The sequence below is a fragment of the Hesperophylax consimilis genome, chromosome 3 (assembly GCF_061612785.1).
Source record: "Hesperophylax consimilis isolate HC1 chromosome 3, BYU_Hcon_1.0, whole genome shotgun sequence".
Lineage (NCBI taxonomy): Eukaryota > Metazoa > Arthropoda > Insecta > Trichoptera > Limnephilidae > Hesperophylax > Hesperophylax consimilis.
Window position 1 is genome coordinate 40435472 of NC_142838.1, and position 27898 is coordinate 40463369.

The 27898-nt window shown below is 35.1% G+C and overlaps 1 protein-coding gene across 1 annotated transcript; it reads right to left on the reverse strand.

The window, feature by feature from the left end:
* Positions 1-204: 204 nt before the first annotated feature.
* LOC149425488 (lysosomal Pro-X carboxypeptidase) lies at positions 205-26353 on the reverse strand. Its single transcript, XM_089650693.1, has 7 exons — positions 25935-26353; positions 22187-22275; positions 11917-12074; positions 10831-11032; positions 5216-5459; positions 1951-2061; positions 205-974 (listed from the first exon to the last, which is right to left on the reverse strand). The coding sequence occupies exons 1-7, from the start codon at positions 26172-26174 to the stop codon at positions 585-587; spliced, it is 1434 nt and encodes a 477-aa protein (XP_089506819.1). The 5' UTR covers positions 26175-26353; the 3' UTR covers positions 205-584.
* Between the last annotated feature and the right edge of the window lie 1545 nt (positions 26354-27898).

The following is a 27898-nucleotide window of genomic DNA, read 5'->3' on the forward strand; positions in this document are numbered from 1 at the left end:
AAAACAAGGAAAAAAAAGATTACGGTTTGGTTGATATATAAATTTTGTTAATCTCTGTCTAAATACAATATTGTAAATTTTACTAATGGATAAAAATAAAGAATATACATACTTAAAAAATAAGTGTGAAATATCTGTTTTTTTTTTTTTAAATTGACATTTAAGTCCTTTGTTTTCCCAAGTACTAATCTGATACCGGCTGTGGCATATGTGATTTGTAGGCGGCTATCACAATACACGAATGTCGCGTATATGTGATTCATGGAATAGATTGAATAGAAAAAATTAAATCCTCAGATTGAAATAAATTGAAGTGGTGGGGTAGATTGCGTTGAAAAGGTCTTACAGATTGAATTATACTAAAATGGTATTGCGTTGAAAAGCTCACAGATTGAAGTGGTGGGGTAGATTGCGTTGAAAAGGTCTTACAGATTGAATTATATTAAAGTGGTATTGTGTTGAAAAGCTCACAGATTGAAGTGGTAGGATAGATTGTATTGAAAGCTCACAGAGAAGTGGTGGGGTAGATTGCGTTGAAAAGGTCTTAAATTCTCACAGATCGAAAGAAATTGAAGGTCTGCAATTTAGGAGTCATTGTGTTCTTTAATCCACTGTTTGATGTTCTCCTTGTGAAAGTTTCTGGCGTACTTGACGGAATACGGATCCTTTGCATTGGCGGACATGAGGTCGAGGTGGTGCGCCCCCTCGGGTATGAGGACGGCCGGAGTGGTCTTGCTGTAGTTCTTGAGGACGCCGCCGCCGGCCCAGGGGTCCAGCAGGCCATTGCTGAAGACTATGTTGGAGGCAGCCGCCAGACTCTTACCGCCATACTCCTTCTCTGCCAGGGGATACTGCGGTGTGACGCCCCACTTCTTCTTGCACTCTTCGGTGAAGTACTTTTCGTCCCATGGAGCGGCTTCAAACATGTCGTCCTTGCCGGTTGAGCACATTGGCATCACCATTTCAGTGCACGACTGAAATTAATTTGATCAATATAAATATGTACCTTTTAAAAAAACAATGTAAAATACAAATACGTAGTAATTTCTGTGTTTACAACGTTTTAATATCATACGGTCAACACAGCATGACGGCAATATCCATTCTTATTAGGATCCTAGATTTTTCCCACCCCCGCCTTGCATAAAAATTGCATAAAATAATAGTACATCTCTCATTTTTCTCTACATTATGTAGGTAGGTACTCTGTTTTGTTTTTTTTTACACATTTATTTTTATTGTTCGTGTATTGTGTTAGGGGACGTACTTGACATACTTAACCAGTGATTCCTGACATTAATCAGAGTAAAAAATGTAGATGAAATTTTGGTCTCCAGTTACATTTTTGATGTTTTTTTTTGTTCAATTAAAAACATTAGAAAATAGGTATTGGACAGTTAGGGTCGATGTTACGGGTTGGGCGGTTTCTCGGCTGAGTGACGGAAAAAAATTAAATTTATTTTAAAAAAAAAAAAATTGTAAAACATCGTCCTGCGTAAAAACAGAATTAAGTTGAATTATAAGTTTACCATTATAACTTTCGTTAAATCATTAGGTGGACGGAAGTTTTGTAGCATGTCATGCCACTTTATACACGGTGTCTGGAAATTAGGGGTAAAAACGGGAAACTAGTGAATCTAAGCGCAGAGAACTCAAAAATTCTTGATTTCGATCTGAGCATTTAAATTTTTCCCAGCAGCTAAAGTTCATTAAACCTTTGGTTAAAAATATTTTTGTAGCTGGTCTGTAAAAAGTCTGGACAGTAAATAGCTGATAGCGACCCCGTAGCGATTGATTTTTTTTTTTAAATTTGACCTAAAAAATTACATTTTTGGACTTAATTTAATCGAAAGCTCAAATCGACTCCGCTAGATTCATCAGTTTCCCGCTTTTACTATTAGTTTCCGAACAACGTGTATAGGTATAGTTATTAAAAATAAATGAACTCACTTGGAAATCCCATCCTTGATCTCCCAAATCAGGATTATATGCACTACCTGTATCCAGGCATTGAGTTTTTCCCGTGTAGTTGGCATACACATTAACTGCCTTATAAAGTGCCTGAAATTTGCAAGAAATACATTAGTATAAAACACTAAACTTTAGGAAATCGGTACAATCCCACGTGCATGCAACTTTGTCAACAGATTGAAATAAAATATGATTTAAGATACTCATGACTATTATTATTGATTTATGGGTAGGAGGAAGTGCAACGTGACTTATAAATCAATCATCCTAGATAATAAAATACTAAATATTAATAATGAAAGAATGCCTAACATCACCTTGGTTGGACAGGGTTCTAACTTCACTTTATCTTTTTATTTTATTTTATTTATTTATTTAACGCCCAGAGGGCTTTTACATGGTTGGTAGTATAATTTTAATTTGACAAATACTTTCAAACATAAAAAATAAGAATAAAATTACATTTGATAAAAGCTATGTAACAAGTCATACAAACACAAGAAACAAAAACAGAAAATTACAGCTATTTGTTGGTTTACATGATGTGTTTAGGAGTATTGTTGAAATAAATGTTTTAAATGATCCACAAAACTTGCCAAGTTGGTATTGAATATGTCAACCTCACCCAAGTAATGATTTCCCATGGTGTGAAGTCGTTGTATCGGAGAGTGGGCAATGTAGTTACGCTTATGTGTGCTGCTGTAGAATATTGTATTTTGTCGTGTTGTTACTGTGGGTGTTTGTATGTTTATAAGTTGCAGGAGTTCACAACAGTCGAATTTAGAGTTAAGTATTTTGAATAAGAACGTTAAATCGTTTATTTTACGTCTATCTTCTAATGTATGTATTTTTAGAGTATTTAATAAGAAATTGTATTTTAAGTCTTCGACAGGGATATTTAATTTAAAATTTATAAAACGTAGAAATTTTTTTTGTATTCGCTCAATGTTGTTAATGTGAATTTTATAAGATGGAGACCAAACTACTGAGTTATATTCAATTAGACTTCTTACTAGAGATACGTATAATAGTTTAATGGCTTGTAAAGAATTAAAGTTTTTAGTTGTTCTTAATACGAAGCCTAGTGTTTTCATACCTTTGTTCACAATTTGATGGATATGATTGGTGAAACTTAGTTTTTCGTCCAAAATAATTCCAAGATCTCTCATTTCCGTGACTCTTTCTAAAGCTATGTTATTGATGGAATATTCTAATAAAACAGGATTTTTGTTGCTGAAGAAAGTCAAGGTTTTGCACTTTACTACATTTAAAAATAAATTATTTTGAACGCACCAATCTCTAAACTTACTAATATTTGACTGTAGTATATGGCAATGATTTATATCAGTTATTTTCTTGTATAGTTTGACGTCATCTGCAAAGAGCAATACCTCGACATCGTTGAAGCAATTGGTTATATCATTGATGAAAATGAGGAACAAAACCGGGCCAAAGTGACTACCTTGAGGTAGGCCACTGGTAGCCCGGAAAGCTTTCGACATCCAAGATTTTATTTTAACGAACAGTTTACGATTTGACAAATAGCTACTAAACCATTTTAGCATGTTATCCCTTATTCCTAGAGCAAATAGTTTTTGGATTAGTAGTTTATGGGATACTTTGTCGAATGCCTTCGAAAAGTCTGTATATATACAGTCGACTTGTTTATTTTCTCCAAATGATTGTATAATGAAGTTTTGAAATACAGTTAAGTTAGTTGCGGTGGATCTTCCTTTGATAAAACCGTGCTGTTTTTGATTAATTAATTTTATTAATTTGGGATAGATTTCATCAAGGACCAATGATTCAAAAAGCTTTGGCAGTACTGACTGTATACAAATGGGGCGATAATTAGCTATGTCAGTATCGTCTCCTTTTTTGTAGATCGGTGTAATGAAGCTAGTTTTCCAGCGGTCTGGAAAATGTCCAAGGGACAAGAGACGGTTAAATAGTAATGTAAGTGGTTTAGATAATGTATTAGAGCATGTTTTGAGGAATATTGGTGGAATGTTGTCTGGGCCAGCGGATTTGTCAGTGTCTAAGGAAAGTAATTTTTGTTCGCAACACTTTTGTGTGATTTGGCAGTTTGTTAAGTTTGTGGTCATATTAAATTTGTACTCGGGTATTTTATCATCTGGAGTGTCTTCATCATATACATTTTTGAAGAAGTCCGAAAAAAGGTTTACAATATCCTGTGTATTGTTTGCACTGATTCCATTCATATGCATTATTGGCGGGTAGTCTTTGTTTTCATTGTTCATTTTTTTAAGAAATTTCCAAAGGTTTTTGGATTTAAAGACAGTGTCCTCGACAGAGGTTATGTACATTTTGTAACATTGTTTGGAAAGATCTTTACATTTTTTCCTAATTTCGCTAAAGATTATATAATCATTTATGGATTTACTTTGTTTGAATTTTTTGTGTTGACTCTTTTTTTGCTGAAGAGAGGCTCTAAGCTCTGATGAAAACCAAACCGGGTAGGTATCTTGTTCTGAGATGTGATGTTTCAAAGTTTGCAATGACGATTTATTTTTTATCTATTTATCAATCTCTGGTTTTTAAGTAGAATCTTGTGTTTGACATCTTTTTAAAAGAAAATATTTAAATAGGACTTATACTTACCATTTTAGGACATAACTACACTTGCAGATAGAACCGTATGCAACCAGCTAGGACGTAATAATTCATTGCTTAAAGTTCTTACTACATTTTCCTAATACCATTCCAAGACAGGGCCACGTCCTATTTAAATATTTTCCTTTAAAATTTGAAATCAAAATCAAACTCAAAATCATAAATTGTTTAATAGATTATGAGAATTTATCTTTGCAAAATTTGACACCTCGGAACACAGTAAAGCGAAGTTAAAACGGCGATTTCAAAAGGTTCAATGTGATGTTAGAACCTTGTAAAATAAATGGAAGTTTTAAAAGAAGGAAGATTAGAACTTCGTCATACAAATCTGAAAATTATGTTGACAAAAGAAAGGGTTTTGCATTCAAAGGTCATTTTTGGTGATGAATTCAAGGTGATGAATTATTGAAAAATTATGATAAGTGGATGCACTAGTGCAAGCGACCAGAGCCCGGAGACGGACTATGGAAGAAGTAAATAGACTGCGTGGAAGAGGATTGGAGTAGGACGGGAAGGCAGGAGGACTGAAGACGAATCAGAGGAGGAGGCCAAATCCCACCCTGGGATGTAATTGTACACAGGATGATGATGAAGAATAATCATATCTCACTCGAAGCAAAGGTTTTCCTGTGAGAGAATCATTATGCAATGGTCTGCAGAACTCCCTGACAGGGTGTCCAGGCAGAGGCGCCATGAAGGAGCTGGGGTACGGATAGTTGACCATGGCCAGGGTGGTGTACACGGAGCTGAGGAAGTCCAGCAATCCCTGGGTCTCGTTTTCGAATTTTATTTCATTGCACAGCTTCCATTCCTTGGAGATCCACGATCTGCCTTCTTTATTGGTGGTGGTACTTCTGAAAATTAGAAATTAAATGGTTTATTTATTGTTTTGATCATAATTTGACTACATAACAGATTGGGGTTCAAAATGTACATCTTTGGAGATGTGGTAAGGAGACCAATGAAAGAGGTTGTGAGGTCACAGCGTTTGTTGAGTAGTAGCGAGATGACTCCAGACTGATGCTAACGCAGTTGGTGGATGTAGTCGACGGTGAATTCCCCAGGCCGAAGATCGACACTGCGTCGGTGGAAGTAGTGAGCGGTGAATTCCCCAGGTCGATGGTTGACACCAGATGTAAGCGGAGATGAACAGAGTGGAGTGGCCGAGGTGATGAAGTTGGTGGCTTGACACCGCGTTAGTGGAGGCCGGACATGTAGATGGTGTTCAGCACTGAAAAAGATGTTGAATCTTTCAGGCACTCCAGTGTGAATGATGCGAGCGCGGACGTGCTCGCTGCGCGGGAGATGCAGGCCAGTGGAGATATCACAGGACCAAGGTGCAGACCAGTGAAGATGTCGCAGGGCCAAGTCGCTGTTATAATCCCGCGGAGTCAATGATAATCTGTAGCCTCTTCTTTAAGGTCGTGCAACGCCGGGCGTAGTAGGTCCGTGACCCATGGCGATGCGGTGAGTAAAAGCGGCCCAGTTCAGTTAGCGGCGGGCATTCATACTGGGTTCTCACTTGTAAAACTGACTGACTTGACTGACCTAGGTACCTCAATGTGGCTGTGTTATATAGGCATTGGTTCGAGAACAAACCGGCAATCGTGAGGAGGTACTATATGTACTGAGCGCCGCTGGGAATAATTGTTTGTGCGTTTGATGTACCATGAATCATTAGCCAGGATAGTTCCAGCATATCTTGAATAAAATACAACATCATTCGTACATTGACCACGGGCGAGCGATCATTGAAGTAACCAGACCTTGAACAGAAAAGTAAAGTAAGGTTCGTGGGACTTTTTTGCGGAGAGTCGGGATGTATGTTTTTAACCAAACCGACTAATGCTATCACATCGGTTTGCATAGCAATACAAAAATACAAATAATATGTTCCCAGAGAATCAGGGATGTGTCTTGTGCACTTTAATAAAATACACAGATAATTGTTTTTTTTTCCTTTCATAATGTTATGTATTCCTCCGTGGTATTATAAATTTTTTGCTGTTTAATTTCAATATTTATTTATTTATTCACGGTAAAATTATTGCACCCTTAAAAATATAACTTTACTAAAAAGTCTATTAAAAAATACATAATAATTTAAACTCGTATAAAATTATGGATATTCAGATAAATTAATTATATTTAAGAGGTTGCGGACTACGGCATCCCCACTCCATGTTGTCAGACTGAAGGTAGTGGTGAAAAGTACCTGGCTAAGCAGATCTGGTCATTAAACATGACTAAAGCCATTTCAAGGGATCTGTGAGATACTGAGAGTATCTACTACAACTAGGCGCAAATAATAATGTACCTGCTATGTATTTTATGTGTGAAATAATTAACATAAATTAATTAAATTTAAAATAGTTGATTGTCTTATGTTAATGATAGGAACTTTTGTGTGACAACCCTAAATATATTTACCTCAGCGTGCAAGTGTTCATTATTAAGTAAATGAAAACTCATTTGTAAAAGTGTCTAAATAAATACTGTAACAAAATATTCGATTACGGAAACAAGCGGATCTTTTTCGCGAGATTTCATCAAATTTCAGCAGACAGTCATTGATCTCCCTCTTTGCCGAAATCAAATACGCTTGGGTTTTTAAAACATTTAAACTGACCAGGTTGGCCTTACCCCAGACACGAACCTTCTCAAGGTGGTGATCAACTTTTTGTATCAAAACTTCCTGAGCTGTTAGGACATCATACGAGGCATATCCAGAAAGTAAGTGTACTGAGGCTCTCACGACCGAATGAATTTTATTTTCGATATGTTGGCTACACTTGAGTGTAGCCTGACTCTTCCCCTCCGCAACGAGACCTGTTCAAGGTCAGTACGTTGAGAAGTGTCAACGCGACAACACGTTTCGTGAAAAATGTCAATCCAATCTCCCGCCAAATGCGAAATACGCGGCGTCATCCGTTATCTCGTTTGAAAGGAAAAACCTCCGTTTGAGGTTTATAATGAGGTTAAAACTGCATATGGTGATAAAGCTATGAATTGTACGAGTCTGTACAAGTGGTATCGCGAGTTTAAAAACGGTTCTCACCTCTTCACCCTCCACCAAAAAGTTCAAAACCACAATTTCAGCCAAGAAAATCGTGGCATCCGTGTTTTGGGACTGTCAAGGCATAATTTTGATTGAATATCTGCCTCAAGTGGAGACCATCAACTCTGCAAGATACTGTGAGACCCTAAAAAAATTGCGGAAGGCGATTCATAACAAGAGGAGAGGCATGCTGACAAAGGGAGTCAGCCTGCTACACGACAATGCCAGACCACACACGGCCAACTCCACGAAGGAACTGCTTGCTTCGTTTAAATGGGATATCCTGAACCACCCCGCGCATTCCCTTAACCTAGCACCTTAAGATTATTATCTCTTTACCTCCCTGAAGCTGTACATGGGTGGAAAAAGGTTTTCAACCGACGAGGAGGTAAAGGAGGAGGTGGAGAAGTGGACGAAGGGGTTGGCGGGAAACTTCTTCGAGGAAGGCATCAAAAATTGATACCCCGCTTCACCACCTGCATTGAGAGGAATGGCGACTATGTCTAAAAATAGCTTACATATCATCGCATTAATTCGTAGAATGCGTAACTCCCAAATGTAAAATTTTACAGGAGGCACAAAATACCTCGTAGTGAAAAAAAATGAAAGACGGCTTATTCTTTTTATTTATGTTTCGAACATATAATATATTTGGAAATTTATTTTCAATCATTAAACTTTTGTAAGTTAAGGCTTTCTATTTCAAATCGGAGTTAGAAAGTTTACGTAAAAACCGAGAATGGAGATACGCATTTTACAAAAGATACATACTTGTCTGCGAACAGTTTTATGAACAACCTAGCGGAAAATTTGGGAGATAGGAATTTTACATTTACAAAATAAAACACAACAATGTATGTGTATGTCGAGGCAGTCTATTTAGATGCATTTTAATGATGCGGAAGGTTATCGTTAAAGGAGTGGTAATCCTTTTCTAATGTCTGTTTTAAGTCTTGTAAATGCTGGTACTTTTCCTTCCTTAAGGGATTAAATCTGACTCTCAAGTGAAATCGTAAAACTCTGGAGATCATTACAGATTCGGCGACGGTTTTATGCTGGGTGAGATCTACACTGACCGGGAGTAGTCGTGTCAGAGATGCTCGTGACGCTTGGGGTTGATGAAGGAGATTGTAGAAGAATTTGATCTGACATTGTCGATCACTCTTGTAGTCCTGTAGAAATAAAACTGATGTACTTACTAGGGTTTGCAAGACCCGGGCAAAGAGTAGCCATGACAGGAAACGTTGTGAAAGAGACTCCTCAGAGTGTGAAGATAGGTGGGAGAGACTTGAAAGTGGAACTGGTGAGCAAACATGTGCTTTAAGCGTAGAAACTCTTCATGCTCAGCATCACTTTGGAGTAAAGTGAACGCTTCATCTTGCCCGGCTGGTCGATCCCGAGGCGAGAAGAAAGGACGTCGATAGATGCGTGCGTTCCTGCGTACAATGCAGGACAATTGACCCTCCGCCATCATCCCATGAAGCGGGTAATCTTAATGTTGTGACAACCTGGAGTCGCTTGGCAGTTGATGTTACTCATTTCGGTAGGAAATGTTTACTCACATTTATCGATTGCGGTCCAAGTAGATTTGCCGTGTGGCGGGAAATCGAGTCAGATAATGCAGCTTCGATTATTAGACATTTGGAAGAAGTGTTTCGGGAAAGAGGCCCGCCCAAAGTAGTTCTCATGGACAATGGTACTGCATTTTGTTCCTACAGTGTTACAGATAAGTGTAAGAGATGGAATGTTCATCAAAGATTTCGCGCGGCATACCGACCAGCTGGAAACGGTATAGTTGAACGACATCATCAAACAATAAAGAGAACTGCAAACAGAAGTGGAAGCGATCGCCTGCAGGCAGTGTTTTGGTACAATCTTTGGCTGCAAAAAGTCAGGATGATCAAGGTGTTGCGCTGTCTAGTATAGTTCACACTTACTCGTGGAGACACCCTTCTGCGCAAGTGAATATAGAAGAGGAAGTATTGACTGAGTTCTAAGTGGGCGATCTTCTTGCGGTTAATCCAGTAGATGGGAGATGCACATCGTGCATGGAAGGGTGACAGGACTTACTTCAGTCAACAACATCGAAGTAGATGGCATATCAAGACATGTGCTTGACCCGCGGAAGATGCCTGACAGAGAACGGACTGTGTCTGAGGAGAGACGAGATGGAATTGCCGCACGTTCCACCGTCAATATTTTGGGTTTGTTTGAAGAGGACAGTGAAGATCCGGATATGCATCAGGAGGAGATCCACTTGCAAAGAGATGGTGACCTTGAAGAAGAGATAATCACAGAACAACGACCTATTAGGACGCGAAGGTTTCCGCGTTAGTTAAATCAATTCGTGCAGTGATGGTGACATCAGGAGGGCGTGTGGTGATAAGCAGGTACCATTGTAAAAGTGGTGAACGCAACCGCAGAGGCACATAAAACAAGAGAGCTACGGCAGAGCGTCACACGGTGCAGAATACGTCAGTTTAGACTACAGATACAAAACACTATTCGTGACTTCACAATTAAAATTAAGGTTATAAAATGTTCAAAATTGATTAATCAACTTATCTCAGTTAATTTCACGGTAAAACTATTACACCGTAAATAAATTTCCTCAGTCAAAAACACAACAAGCGTGCACGGCTCACCGGCTAATACTGAATTAAGGAGTTACGAAGTATTCGCGAGTAAAAATGGCACCATAATTTTACACAGTTTCCTAATTTGTGTTTATCTAAAAGGTTAATTTTTTTTTAAATTTTCGAGTTTTACTAGTCGATGCGGGTCTAATTTTAACACCAGATGGCATTAAAAACGTATTTTCGAAAAATTTGGAGTTACGCAGTCTACGAACTAATGCGACGATATGTACTACGGTAATCATGTAATTTTTTTGTTTCAATAAAAAGATTTGTAACCTACAAAAATTCAGTACACTTACTTTCTGGATACGCCTCGTACATGGAAGGGGGCTTGTCAAAAGGATAACCCTCTTAAATGGTGCTGTCGTCAGCTTAGCAAAGGATGTGCAACAAAAACAGTATCGGTGACAGCACAGATCCTTGTGGCACCCCCGCATTGGTTTGGTGCGGAGAGCAAAAAGTGCCAAAGTATGTATAAGAATTAAAATTGACTAAAATAATATTTTATATAGAATTTTTATTTCTCACCTGATAATTGACCACGATTTACGAATATTACTTGCGCAGCCTTTGCTTTCAGTTTTAAAATCGGAAGTAGCCACTCTGTAGAAAACGTCGCAAGGAACCATCCCCTGAAACTGGAGAATTGGGGCTGAGGCTGCAATAGCCCCCGCTACCACATGCGGGTATTTCATTCTGAAATATGCCGAAAGCATGCCTCCGTAGGAACCTGCATAGATAAAATTACAGAGTTACAAAAAAAACACACACAGGAGTCCCAACTTCTCAACAAGCCAATGGGATTATGACATATCCCAAATTGGGATATGTTGTAAGGCAGAAGGGAGTGGGGAAAGAAAAGAGATGGGCAGAGGAAGGTTAAGATGTACCTGGCTATTCAGATCTGGTCACCAATCATGGCTAAAGCCATTTCAAGCAAAGTTTTAATTCTGAATGGTGGTTTTTACCAAACGCTGGGAGTATATACCACTCTGTTTTGATTTTTACAGATTTCAACACTATTGGTACTTTTACAAATGAGAAGTTCAATATTTTTATATGCAAGAATGTAAATGTCTGAGTTTTTAATTGGACATTTTTTGAAACAAAGTTTTATCCCTTTGTGATAATTGCAAAAATCGGAAGGAAATCACTGGTGCGACTTCTAGGGGTTATTCTGGTCACACCAGCCGACCAATAAAGTCATCCTATGATAGTGTTGCCAGAACTGAGGTTCATAATGAACTTTTAGACTTTTTTTGTTTCTTTTACTGATTACCAGTTATAATTTTTAAATAATTGTAGCTGGTCATTATAAAAGAAAGGATAGATCTAACAAGAAAACACAAAACGTATTTAATAAATTAGCACATCAGTAATTGAAGTTACTACTTTGATTTTTTTTAAAGATAGACTTTTCTCAGGTTACGAATAACCTGACAATATTTAAAAAATTCCTACTACCACCACAGTAAGCGGAAAATTTTGCTTGTGTTGTAAAGGAGTGGACTTAGCCTGCCGAGGAATTAAACACACTACACCTGGGTGGGACCCAAACGCGATATTTTCTCAGCCACCGAATTTTGTAATAATTAGTGAAGATTCTTTTCTTACCTCCAAAAGCAATGACTGGATTAGACTTATTGTTATTCTCTTGTAAAAAGTAGATGAGATCTCCATAATCCGCCAGAGCTTGGGTCGAGGTCAGGTAACCCGTGTACTCAGGGGCAGAGAACGACTTGTTTCCAAATGGCAGTGAGTGTCCATAATACCTAAAAGAAAAATTGATTATTACCATCTCATTAGTGCGGTAAATTAAAGACATTATTATATATATATATATATATGTAGAATAATGTTCTCGGTTTACCCGCGTAAAGTAGTCCTTAAAAGGACTTTTTAATTTCTGACGTTTCGGACAGATCTCACTGTCCATCTTCAGAGGCCTTATGTCCTGAATTTCGTCTCAAACTGAACGCTTTCGCGTGTCTGTTCGGTCCGGAAGTCAAGATACAAGTGGGTGCTTATCAATTCTTATGTCTAGGACGAAGTATGCGTGTTGATGGTGATTTACTTACTTACTCTAATCTTTACTTACTTACTCAAATCACAATCCATCTCAATTATCATCAGTTATAAATACCTTAGTTACCCGATCACAACGACTAGCGGACAAAGATCATATTCACGAAGAACTAGATCTTCTTAGCAGCGCTCTTCAAGCAAATGGCTTCTCCAAATATTTAATAGACAAATCCATAAATAGACGCAAAAAAAAACTGATCCTAAAACGGAAGAAGAACCCCCCCTTTCTATAGCGATTCTCCCATACATCAAAGGCTCAACAGATAAAATTAGTCGTATCCTCAAAAGCAATAAAATCAAAACAATTTATAAATCGGAAAATAAAATCTCATCTCTATTAAGAAGTCCGAAAGACCACATTCCACTTGAGTCTCATGGTATTTATAAAATACCTTGTGGGGCATGTGAAAAGGTGTATATTGGACGGTGTAACAGAAAAATATCATGTAGAATTGCAGAACACAAGGTAGATGTCACTAATAAACGCTTAACTTCATCCATAGTACAACATGTCCTTAATGAAGGTCATAAAATGGACTTTAATAATACCACAACAATAGCTAGCATATACAATGAGCCAAAAAGAATTTACCGCGAAGCAATTGAAATTCATAAACATAAAAATAATATGAATACCAGAAATGACTCAATTAGAATTCCCAACACCTGGAAAGTTATAATTGACCAAAATAACCCAAAACCGACATTTCCAAAATTCTCAGAAACACTTCCAACAAGTTCAAAACAACCCAATCAGGTCGCTACACACATACTGCTTGATATTGCCAACCCCGCCCCCACCCCCTCTACCGTCAAATCACCATCAACACGCATACTTCGTCCTAGACATAAGAATTGATAAGCACCCACTTGTATCTTGACTTCCGGACCGAACAGACACGCGAAAGCGTTCAGTTTGAGACGAAATTCAGGACATAAGGCCTCTGAAGATGGACAGTGAGATCTGTCCGAAACGTCAGAAATTAAAAAGTCCTTTTAAGGACTACTTTACGCGGGTAAACCGAGAACATTATTCTACATCTTACACCCGTGAAAACCTTAACCATAACATATTAAACCTCTACGGGGAGGAAACTTTACGTTCGTGCAAATCATTCGAAAAGTTAAGATCAAAGCGTGCGAAACTAATTTGTGATTTAACCTTTCTGCGCCGGTGCCGTGATAAAAATATCGTTCCATGTGCTTTTAAACTTAAACCACGCTCCAACCAACGCCGTGCTACTCTCAACATCTTGGATAAAGCCGGTCTAGCCCTCGTCCGAGAGGAGATCCGTACCATTCGATACCAACTTGACGTTGTCAGCAAGCAAATCAGTGAGTCCTTTTTTAAATTATCTTCTTTAATACATCACATTTTGTGGGACCAATTAGATATGTTGATTCAAAAACGCGTAGATACCAATACTGAACTAACGACAGCACGCCAAATAAAGAAATTCAACTCTCTCTACCGCGCACCTCCATCCTCTAAAACACACGCTTTAGACATAGATAAAGTCGTTCACAATTTGTCAAACTTTCCCCTTGATAACGCCACTAAATCAGTACTTGCAAAAGGTTTCAATTTTAGTGTAACACCTTCAAAAATTCCAAAAGAAGATATTATCACCGCAGTAGAATCATCCATCTCAAAACTTCCCCTAAACAAAGCCGAAATTATCCGACAAGAAACTTGTCATATTCTTAGAAAAGCCGTTCAACCCAAGAAAAATATTACACTAGAAGAATCTAAAGCCCTTAAGGCACTTCGTTTGAATAAAGAAATTATAGTCTTACCGGCAGATAAAGGCAACGCGACAGTAATAATGAATACAAGCGATTATAGCTCAAAAATGCGCGAAATTTTACTTGATCCTGTTTACAAAGTAAATAAAAATGACCCCACTACATATCTTGAGAAAACAACAAAAAGTAAAATCATGGCCTCCAAACTCGATGATGAAATCAAGAAGATACTTATCCCTAGAGAAAAGTCATCACGCTGTCCAAAAATGTATGGTCTTCCAAAGATTCATAAACCTAACGCACCCCTCAGGCCTATTGTTAGCTCGTGTGGTTCACCCACCCAGAAATTAGCAAAATTTCTAGCCCAACGCTTTCAGCCTTTTGTTGAAAAAGCTGATTCTTACGTGCGTAATGCTGAGCACTTTACTTCAATACTTTCTAATATAACTCTAAAAAAAGGGGAAATTTTAGTTAGCTTCGATGTAGTCTCTTTGTTTACAAAAATACCAATCGTTGAAGCATTAGAGTTAATTAAAACAAAACTAGACGTTCCTGCTGATTTTATCACTTTGACGGAACATTGCCTTAAGAATACCTACTTTCAGTTTGAGGGACAAATACATAAACAAATCCTTGGGTTTCCCATGGGTTCCCCCCTTAGCCCAGTAATCGCTAATATTTATATGATGTACTTTGAAGTAAAGGCACTAGAGAGCGCTCCTCTGAAACCTTCACTGTGGCGTCGGTACGTAGATGATACCTTCATTATTTGGCAACACGGAATTAAAGAATTAAATAACTTTCTTATTCATTTGAACAGTATCCACGAAGATATTAAATTTACCATGGAAATCGAAGAAAACGGTTGTCTCCCATTTCTCGATATTTTAGTTAAAAAGAAAAATAACGGCAGCCTTGGCCATACCGTATATCGTAAACCGACACATACAAATAGATACTTAAACGCTTACTCAAATCACAATCCATCTCAATTATCATCAGTTATAAATACCTTAGTTACCCGATCACAACGACTAGCGGACAAAGATCATATTCACGAAGAACTAGATCTTCTTAGCAGCGCTCTTCAAGCAAATGGCTTCTCCAAATATTTAATAGACAAATCCATAAATAGACGCAAAAAAAAACTGATCCTAAAACGGAAGAAGAACCCCCCCTTTCTATAGCGATTCTCCCATACATCAAAGGCTCAACAGATAAAATTAGTCGTATCCTCAAAAGCAATAAAATCAAAACAATTTATAAATCGGAAAATAAAATCTCATCTCTATTAAGAAGTCCGAAAGACCACATTCCACTTGAGTCTCATGGTATTTATAAAATACCTTGTGGGGCATGTGAAAAGGTGTATATTGGACGGTGTAACAGAAAAATATCATGTAGAATTGCAGAACACAAGGTAGATGTCACTAATAAACGCTTAACTTCATCCATAGTACAACATGTCCTTAATGAAGGTCATAAAATGGACTTTAATAATACCACAACAATAGCTAGCATATACAATGAGCCAAAAAGAATTTACCGCGAAGCAATTGAAATTCATAAACATAAAAATAATATGAATACCAGAAATGACTCAATTAGAATTCCCAACACCTGGAAAGTTATAATTGACCAAAATAACCCAAAACCGACATTTCCAAAATTCTCAGAAACACTTCCAACAAGTTCAAAACAACCCAATCAGGTCGCTACACACATACTGCTTGATATTGCCAACCCCGCCCCCACCCCCTCTACCGTCAAATCACCATCAACACGCATACTTCGTCCTAGACATAAGAATTGATAAGCACCCACTTGTATCTTGACTTCCGGACCGAACAGACACGCGAAAGCGTTCAGTTTGAGACGAAATTCAGGACATAAGGCCTCTGAAGATGGACAGTGAGATCTGTCCGAAACGTCAGAAATTAAAAAGTCCTTTTAAGGACTACTTTACGCGGGTAAACCGAGAACATTATTCTACATCTTACACCCGTGAAAACCTTAACCATAACATATATATATATATATATATATAGGTCCCACAACATTTATTGCGTCCGTGCGTAAATCCGTCTTTGGGCGTCCAGCACTTCTAGTTCTTTTTTTTAGATTGTTTTTGTGAATATTGCACTATGTTTTACTCACGATAATCGCTAATATCATATTTTTTTAATATTCATAATAATGCAGGTTTAGATGTTTATTACACTTTCATACATTTCTAGCGTCACGTACATACTCACATCCGGGTGTATATTTTTTGTATATTGAAGGTTCCTTTTAATATAGGTTTCACGTCCGTTCACTCTAATTTAATTGTTACGTCTGCCGTATATTGCTGACTATTCTAATAAAGGTTTCACGTCCATACTGAATAATATATTCTTGCGTCCGAGTGTATATTATTTGTTTGTTACATGGCGTTTTGAAGGTCGATTTAATTTTTACGTCTTCCATATATAAGGCCCTTAAGACTCTTGGATTTGTTTTGAGAGTTTCAAAAGGTAAATTTAGGCCGTTGTTATGCCCCTTATATTATTAAACCCCTTAGGATTACATGACTTATTCTGATATGGGAGATATATTTCACCTTAAAAATAATCAATATAAATATTGTTTATTTTAATTCTTTTATATATCGAGACAAATAGACATCTATAATTTTTGCAATCTTTTCTTTATTTTGAATATCTACTTATGTGAGACTTCTTATCATTTTTACCAAGGTATCTTATTTTAGTATACGCTTTCGTTGTAACATTTTTTTTCATTCTATTTTGTTTTCTCTATTGTTTTAATTTTGAAGAATTTATAATAACTGCGATACTCAACTATTAAACTAGAATGTAAACGTCTATTAGGTGTAATAAATAAATTAACAAATAAATAAACAACACAAAATATTTCTTACTTTTCTAGTGAAGTTTTCACGTTCATAGTGAATTAATTAATTAATTACAGCATCTGTGGTTGAGAGATAAGACTCTCGACTCGCAATCCGAAGCCCGTAATCTGACGGTCAAACCCGGCGTGCGCAAATAAATTTTTATTTGTTTGTGTTATTTCACAATTAATACATTAAACATAATATAAAGTGTGTTTGCAGCACGTTCCAGAGTGAAATATACTCTCAGTATCGCCCTGGTGTGTGACCACCATTCCGAATGGAAACGTTATTTCCAAGCTTTTGCCGTGTTTGGTGACCAGATATAAATAGCCAGGTACTTTTCTACATTTCTCTTCCTCATCTTCTTCCCCTCCCCAATACCTTCACCCTAGTACTCAGATTGGGGATGCCACAGTCTTGCTGTTCCAGACGGGAGCGGTTGAGACTCTTGTGCGGTATGTAAAAAATATATGTATATATATTTATGTTTTATTTTTTTGACATCCAGAAACACACCAGACCTGACAACAAACTGTCTATTGATAGTGAGAATTTTGAATGAATATCTTGTTGCACCTTGTATACAAACGTACCTACTGTGCGCAGGCGTGCGACAATGTTTTTTACAACGATATCCTTAGTAAAAATGTATCATTTCATAACGCGCCAGTTCGCTCCATTGCAGAGGGCGGTCGGACATTTTTAGGTCGGGATATCAATTTACCGTCCACTGTAAACCATCTTACAAAAATGTCCACCCGCGCAAGGCGCTTTTTAGTTCTGAGTGCTAAGTGGCAACGTTGTAAATGAACTGAATGTTGCCAAATCTGGGGTTTTGCTTCACCAAGGACTCAAACAATACATAAAAATGTACAAATTCGCCAACGGCCATGGGGACGCAATACTATCGACGAAATGCGTGGACGCAGCACGGCCGTCGTTATGTATACAAAATAATATCTACTCGTGATTGGTCACGAGGATACAATACCATCGACGCAGAACTTCTGTCGTTACGTATTCAATATAATAATATCTGTTTTTATATTTAACTTAATTAGTTCAACCTCAAATTGCAATATTTTAATTAATGAGTTAAACTTATTAATACCATTAAGTTCAATATAAAAATATATTTTTTATTTTTATTTCTTAACATCTTTAGTGTTACAATATTTACAACATAATATTAAATAATATTTAAATCACTTTTCTGATAAGTAAGATGCTTGTGCTTAGGAGAGGACAACAATATATTTTTACATATTTATATTGCAAATATTATTACAAAAACTATTAATAGCCTTACAAGAAAATACAATAAAAGTAATAAAAACAGGTTAGTTATAAATAATACCAAGGAATGATAAGCAGAAACATAATATGTGGAGTTTATTAAGCAGAATTGATTTGAAAGTACCTACACGGCACACACGCTCATGTAATCTAGTAAAATAAAAATGCTTGTCTTAGAAGAATATGTTCAACATATGTATGATAACATTCTCTCTGATTCTATCTTCAATGTAACCAAAATAAATATAAAAACTATATTAAAAATGTATTAAACGTGTACCAAACTGCATAAAATGTTATTATATTATGTAATGACATATATTATGTAGTATTACGTTATAATAATCTTCTGTTTTAATAATCTCCTGTTATAATAATCTCCAGTTAAAATAATCTCATGTTATAATAATCTCCCTCTTGAATAACGTTATATTTTTACAAAATGAAACAATACTATGTTTTAAACCACTTTATATTTATTTTATACAATATTTGGGTTCAATCCAAACCGGTCGACGAAATATAAATAAAAATAAAGTGGTTTAAAACAAAGTATTTGTTTCATTTTGTATAATGTCAAGCCACTAAGTGTTTGCTTTCTTCGATAAATTTAATATTTTTTAGTTCTTGTAAGTATAGTTTTTAAATTATTACATACATAATAGAATAGAATATTGCGGAAATCTGCAATTGGTTTCTCAGTTAGGTAAATTAAACGTGTATAAATGAACCACATTGTAAACTGTTGATTTCCCTGAAATAAAATAAATAATTTAAAACAATAAGAAAATTTATTAGGTGGTATTAGAGAATTTTAAATTGTTTTTTTTGTAACTGTCATAATTTTCCTCAGATATATCCAGGAGTAATTTATTGAATAATTTTATACCGTTAAATAAATAATGATGTTTTGCTGTTGTAGTTCGAACTAGTGGTACGGTTAGTCCTCCAATATAAATAATTATTTAGCTTAAAATTAATTATGGAATATTTTTTTATCAAATAAATCTTTATGTAATTGAAGTTCTTAATGTACGAGTATTTTTGTCATAAATTTTTGTGAGAAGGGGAACCGGGAAACCTTGGAAAACATTTATTGTTGGATAGTTATAAGGCTTTTTTAAATATGATTTTTATTAATATTTTTTGAATTGTCACAAGTGGACGTAGGTATGATTTATACGCACCCCCCCCCCCGCAAACCACGGATTTCATATTGTAGTAGTGTAGAATGTGCAAGTGCAAAATAAATACCTTTAAGTATTTTTAATGATACAGTATTTCTAAGTCTAAAAAACATAAAGATGAGTTTTCTCATTCTGTCTACTGTGGAGTTTATTTGACTTTTCCATTTGATGTTATTATCGATAATTATTCCAAGATGTTCACAGCCTAAGCACCCTGATCAAGTTTCTGAAGGAATCGCTTGGGTACCTACTGGATTATAAGGGTATAACGAGCTATGTATTCGATACATGCGATTATATTAATTGGCTAATTATTTAGATTCATTAATTGACAAACAGTTTGCGTTACATATTGGTATTTCGTTAACATTGATATCAGTAAATTTTTCTTTAGCATAGACTACAATTCCACTACTTTTATTTTTGTGATAATTTGTGACATATTGTTTGTAGTTTGGAATACTTGGTATATTTTTATGTATTGCATGCGAGTGTGCCTCGGATAGTTTTGAAAAATCTGGTTGTGGACATAATGTTAAATACATAGGTATACCAGAAGTTCGTCCATGTTTCAAATTATACTCCTTATGTTTAAGTGCAAGATTGTTAGTAGATTTATTATATTGTTCTAGATTTTAGTGCATTCGCTGTATGTTTCACATACGTATTCTTCTATATTTTGAGTTTTTGTTGATTTCATTTAAGTTAAAGTTTTCATTGCATTTATGAAGGTGTGATAAAATATATAGTTATAATTCTATGAATATATTAATAATAATCCTCACAATTTGTGTTACGATATTCTTGCTAGATTTCAATTCATATCTTGAGGTTTTTATTTTATTCTATAAGATTTATTTTATATTCAGATAATATTCGGGAACTTATAAATTGTTTGTTTAATTGACAACAATATTTAATTTAAAATAAAACAATAACTTTGTAAACACCACTTTTATTTTTTATACTTTGTGCCGACCGGGTTTCGCTCCCAAAAAAACGCTTTTTCTTTAAAAAAAAACAACAACGGACGCAATACTACCAACGTAATGCGTAAACGCATCACGATCGTCGTTATGCATTAAAAACTACGCAGGATGCTTCTTAGTTCTTAGTGTCAAGCGGCATCGTTGTAAATTAACCCAACGTTGCCAAATCTGATGATTTACTCAACCAAACGCTCAAATAATTTATAAAAATGTACTCGTGAATGGCCATGGGGACGCAGTACTATCGAAGTAATGCGTGGACGCAGCAAAATCGTCGTTATGCATTAAAAACCACGCAAGACGATTCTTAGTTCTGAGTATCAAGCGGCATCGTTGTAAATTAACCAAATGTTGCCAAATCTGATGATTTACTCAACCAAATGCTCAAATAATATTTAACAATGTACTCCGAATGGCCACGAGGACGCAGTACTATCGACGTAATGCGTAGACGCAGCAAGACCGTCGTTATGTATTCATAATAATATTTCAACGTGATCGGTCAGGGGGACGCAATACTATCAAAGTAATGCGTGGATGCAGCATGACCGTCGTTGTATATTCAAAATAATATCTACTCGTGATCGTTCACTGGGACGCAATACTATCGACGTGATGCATGGAAGCATCATGATTGTCATTATGAGTTAAAAATAGTATATTCTCATGAGCGGCTACGGGGACGCAGTACTATCGACGTAATGCGTGGACGCAGCACGACCGTCGTTATGTATATAAAATAATATCTACTCGTAATCGGTCTTGAGGACGCAATACTAACGATGTAATGCGTAGACGCAGCATGATCGTCGTTATGTATCGAAAATTAAATTACTTCGTGGACGCGGCAAGATCGTAGAAATGAATAAAAACATACACTGCTTGATATATACATCGTGTAGCGAACCTGTCGGCAAAATGTCGAACGTTCAATATTCGTTTCCAGACATTCTGAGACATTTTTTGCTTCCACAAAAATTTTTGCCATACGATTCTACATGGGGTAAGCATCGTTCTGGCCAATTTTGAGGTCAAAACATTGCAGCGTCCGTATATCGGACGCTGTAAGTCGGTGGACGCTGCAATGCTATGGAGTTTTTAGGGGTCGGACGCAACAAATGTAGCGGGATATATATATATATATATATATATATATACAGTGTTATTTGTGCACGCCAAATAATTCAATATGTTCAAGTACTTCAATCGACAATCACTGCTTATTATTTTTTTTTTTCACTTGTAAACAACCAAATTTATTTTTGTAGGAAAGGCTTTGTTAGTGCTGAATTTCCCACGAGTAATTAATGCCTATAATAATTTGTTATCCTTTGTGCTATGCATAAAAATCTTTTCTTATAAACATCAGTTTATCATTAAAAAAATAACACCATGTTAAAGTTTAACAATCAATGAAATTGTTATTTTTTTCTTAAAGTGCCAGCTATTGAGTACTTTACTGTAATACATAGAATTAATTTATGAGTGTAAAGAAGCATTGCATAGTGAAATGACATGCTGAAATAAAAATGTTGCTTGAAATGGCTTTAGCCATTATTAATTAGCCTTTAGGCTTCAACCTCACAACATACTCCAATTGGAGAAGTCGTAGCTCAGCTGGCTTTGGGTAGATGGGATTCTTGTGCTGTGTGCATATTAAAATATGAATATATAAAGCTTACCTATGTTCTGCAAAGACAACGAGAGCTTGAAACTCTGGAGCTGTTTCCCACACAAATCCAGCATATTCAGCAAATAATTCTATTGCTCCCTGAAAACCAAATTCTTTGTATGAAAAAATGTCATTCAGATCTGATAAACTACTCGTGTTTACTACTCAGCATAAATAAACCACTCACACTCAATCTAAGTTGTTTTTTTTAAATTATCCTCTTTAAGAGAAATGGCTGTGCGGCCTTCTTCATACTAAACTTAAATTTGGATTTTAGGCCAAAATATTTAATGAGACCAAACTAAATAATAATTTTTTGTAAATAAAAGAAGTATAGCAAATATCTAGTGCGGATATTTTTTTTTTTTTTTTTTTTTTATTTAGTTACTATATTACATTTTTTTAAACATTTTTATAAGAATTATATATATTTATATGATTAATTGATATAGATTTTTATAGTCCTCCTCACTAGGAGATCCTGTGCTGAGGGGGACTAGGTTTTGAATAATTTTTCAGCGACTTCTATGGTTCGACTTCATGTTTTGGGTAAGGGTTTCCAGAAACTTCTACGACGATGTTTTAAATATGCTAGTAAGTTCTTTTTCCGGTAATTCCTTAAGCCAAGATTTAATGTTCTTAATGCAGTTGTTTTTTGTTTTGATTTGTTTGATACTAAGTGGGAGTTTGTTATATACCTTTACTGCTAAAAATTCAGAGCTTCTTTGTCCAAAGGTAGAGTTACACTTTGGTATAGTTAGTATCTCTGTTTGTTTGGCTCTGGTTTTATGAGTATGTGAGGTGTTTTCCTGAGAATTATTTTTGAGGTGTTGTACCAAAATGTTTTTGGCATAGATTTTCTGTATGGTTGGAACGTCAAATTGTTTAAAAATTTCTGTTGTTGACGTCCTTATAGGAACCTTTAGTATGGTCTTTATGATGCAATTCTGAGTTACCTTCAGCTGTTTTATATGTTTTGATACTGCTGAGCCCCATCCTATTATTCCATATTCCAATTTGGAGTGGCATAAAGCATAGTAAACTCTCTTTAAATCCCTAGCTGACAAAATGTTCCGTAATTTTTTGAAGAAGTAGATGAGGCTAGTTAACTTTTTTGAAGTTCGATCAATGTGTGAATCCCAGTGTAGTTTATCGTCAATTTCAATACCAAGATATTTTATGCTTTTGGTTTGAGTTATAATCGAGCAGGAACATTGAGGAAATTTTTTTTGACATTCATGTAGTTTGAGTATATGCTCATTCATTGGTTGTCCTCTTTTGTTTTTGGAGAAAATTAAATATTTGGTTTTATTCACATTTAATGTAAGGGAGTTTGCTTTAAGCCAGTTTTGAAGAACAGTTAGGCCATGTTCAGCCTCCTTATATGTGCTTGTCCAATCTTGTTCATGGAATAAAATTACAGTGTCATCTGCAAAGCTCATTATGTTTCCTTTGATGGGAAGATTCATAAGGTCATTTATGTAAATTAGAAATAGTATAGGTCCTAATACGCTTCCCTGGGGGACACCGTACTTAATTGGTAGAGTTTTGCTCCTTCTTTTACCAATTTGTACAAATTGTTCTCTTCCCGTTAAGTAACTTCTAAGTAGGTTTAGGGTTGTTTCGGTTATTCCATTTTTTTTTAGTTTTAAATACAGTATTTCGTGGTCAATGGTATCGAAAGCTTTTTGAAGATCAATGAAAACTGTTGTTAAACAATGAAATATGTGTTGTTTAATTTATTTGTGTTTTAAATTACAAAATTTAGGCTATTAAAGATGATTTTTTTTTGCTATTTTAGAGGCAACTTTGACATTTTTTTGTTAATTTAGTTATAAAAAAAATATTTTTCCTAAACTATTATGTAAATATAATGATATATAAATTTAAAAAATAAACGAAAATTGGTTGTTTAAAAATTAAATTTAAACCCATCAAAGGAGTTTTTTTAATAATTCATACTTTATATTTGCATACTAAAAAAGATAAGATTATTTTTTTAATAATTACAATCAAGTCACATATAATTGCCAAACTTACTTAAAAAAATTGTGAAAATCGATTTCTTTAATTGCCCATCTCTAAATAGTATAAAATAAAGTCGCTATCCGCGTCTGTCTGTCTGTTTGTGGGCTTTGTTCTACTTAACTACGCGACGGATTTTGATAGGATTTTCACTATCATTTAGAGGATTTCTTCCGAAAGGTTTATATATATACTACATACATATTATATTTGCAGAAAGCAGAGAAAAGTCTATGGTTATCCTAGAATTCACATCCTCAAAATTTTACTCCAAATCATTCATAACCCCGAGCAACTCCAGGTACACGTCAGCTAGTATTTTATAATTTGAAACACAGATGAATAAATTAGACATCTTTACTAGATTTTTGCTACATCCTTTGAAAACAAATTATTATTCAGTTTGGTTAGGTATTCCAGGCTAAAATCCAAATTTAATTATTTTGAAAAAGGCCGCGCAACCGTTCCCTTTAAAAGGTCTTCTCAAATAAATATTTAATTATTATAGACTTCACACAGTCCACACCACAGTAAGACAAAATAAAAATAAAGTAATGGTTCACCAACCTTTTTTAGGAATCAAACTGACCGACATTTTGAATATATTTTTCAATAAATTCAAATGAGTTGTAATGAATTGGTTTAGAATCCAAATGTTCGAATGAAGTACAGGCAAACCATTTTAGAGGACACTTTCAATTTATTTGTGCACACTGATAATGAAAGTTTTTCGGAACTAGTTTAGAACGCCCGCCCTCAGTCCCCTTATACCCCGCAAATGCCCTAACATATTGGGTGCCTGGGTGCTTAGTTATGTTTATCAATTCCGATAAAATTTATGTTTTGCGATTTAATTCATCATTCATTACTAAATCATCAATATTAATTTTCAATATTTTTTATCCATCTAAAAGATAATAGAATACAAATTCTATTATATTTGAGTACACCACTACACAAGCAATGGTCTATTTAGGATTATGTATCTGCATAGTATACATAATCGATTATTATCAGATTCGAAGTTTTCGATTATTGAAATAGATGGTAATTTTAAAGATTATTGTAGGTACCTACCTACAGGGAAAGCATAGTAACACTGAATCATCAGAAACATTTCGATTAGGTAGGTACCTACCTAATTAGAATAATAAAGAATCGCTCGAGGACGGCATATTTGATGAGACACAGCGTGATGTGTAAAAAAAGGTTTAACGGTGTAATTATTTCATTTTCCTATCAACAAACTGTAGACAGAAAATTGGCATCGAAATTTAGAAAAAATCATCCGTGTCTGAACAACTAATTCGAAACTTCAACGGTTTATTATGATGTTTGGATTTTAGTTCATGAATATGTGGCATCTATTTATAGAAACTAATACGTAGTATTCGTGATACTGATATCAGTAATATCCAATAACCATAAAAATGACAAAAACAGCCCATCGGCGACGGAAAACAAAAATATGTGGCCCTGCCGTTTTTATTTTTAACGAATGTTTTCAAAACATTTTGCCGCAGTAGTCACTACTTAAAAATGACGTAGAGAGCATAGCTTCGGTTAGGGCCTTGTATTAACAAAGTGAGCGATCCTAAATCCTCGAGTTTGAAGTTTGAACTCGATCACATGAACTTAATATTTGAATTAGACAACGCAGAACGCAGATACGCTTTTAAAAAACAGCAATCAACACAATATACAATATAATAAAATTAATATAAAAATATTACCTCATTTCCTGTGTACAAAAATATGGGTCCATTTTCTTTATCCCAGAACGTGTCATTGTACAGATATCGAATTTTAAATGTTTTGTTTGACGCAAAACTAAAATGGTCTATCGGGACTTCAAATTGCAAAGTTTTGTAAATTCTTTTGGTAGCTTCTTCTGCAAAGGTTTGCTGGCAATGATGGCATATTAAAACCAACGAACATAACAGAGTTAATAACTTCACTTTTTTAGATATCATTCTTCCGGTGTTTTCCCAACTTTTATCGGGGCTAGGATTTTCAAAGGACAATACAATAACACCGGGAACCCGGTGCGCATCCGGTGCGGATAATAAATTAATGAAATGAATAGTGTCAGTTGGAAGAACAATAAATGAATCGCGTAAGAGTGAAATGACCGATAGTCATCACAGGTCATAAGACGATAGGCCAATAAGAACAAGTAGGTAGTTCGATAAAATTAATTACCTAGTATATTTTATATTGCGCTCTCAACATTAATTTGTTTCGCTGACTTCTTTTGAACAGTGGCGGGGTGTAATTTGAATATTCCAATAAACCACTTTAGTACCAATAAAAAACTATAAATTCTCAAAAGAACTATTTTTTTATTTATAGGAAAAAGTACATGTAAGTAATAAGGTTTACAATTTACAATGACAATCTTTAATACTACTCTTCCAGAGAAGCATTCGCTTGTGGTTGCCTGTGCTTATTACTCTTTGTCTACCAAGCCAGGATCTGCCAGGATCACTGTTGATCACTGTGCTTGTGTCGTACACATAAATTGGTCCATAATTGGTCGAGCAACAGCTGATCCGTGCTTTCAAATAAATAAGCATGTAACAGGTAGGTAGATATAATAAATATAAAACCCATGTAAGCTAACGCAAACTGTCCTAACCTGCTTAGTTTATTATAACTACCATATTTTATTTTATTTTGAAAACCAACAGTTATAATACTAAAACCAATAAAAGATTTTCAATGTCTACAGGTGAATTAAAACGTTTTAATCAATTGCTAACTTATTGAATATTATAAGACGTGAATTACAAATATATATTTTTTTAAATATTATTTTGATTTAATTTAAAATATTGTTTCACAAAATTTGAACAATTCATTAAAATTCATAGTTGAAATTCAAGTTTTGTGAATGTTCTATTCAAGTTCTGTTATCTACGACGGTTGTTCTACTATACTTCGACAATAACAAAACTTTAATATTTTAAATTTTAACTAAATTTCTATGAAAGACTTTAAGCATTCATATAGATAGGAAAATGAAAATTATAAACATGCCACATTGTGTATATACCACCATTTTGTTTAGACATTGATACCACCTGAAAGTCAATTTTTTAATACAATATTCCGAAATGACTCAATTAATAAAATTACTATTTTTAAAAAAATGTTACGGCAAGCCCCTGATGTCACTTTAATATTGACCCCAGATAATAATTATCATCCTTAAAAAAATATTAACCCGAGATTAATTGAAGTAATCAAACAGTACCCATGTAATATTTATTTTTGATTTAAAAAATCAAATACATTACCTATGTAAATTGAGAAAATTATTATTTTCGTTTTATCCTCTCCTTACCAGGAGCATACATAAAATTGCTCCGTTAGGTTCTTCCAACTACAATAGATTAGGATAGTTTTTTTTTAGCTAGCACGGATTTTGGATTGATTGACTGTTTTTTCAAAATTCTGATCAATTTGTACAATGGACAGAACCCATAGACATACCGCTCACCCATTTGACTCACTCATAATCGTTCATCGTCCAACCGTTCGAGAAAAATTGAAGATGCGGGGTGAGGGAGAAGATGAATGAAAAATGTCAAAACCTGCTTAAATTTTTTAATGACATCCTATTTCTGTCTCATCAAATACCCAAAAAATCAAAAGCTGTTATAATTGCATTAACAATAAATGCAAAAGTAAAATA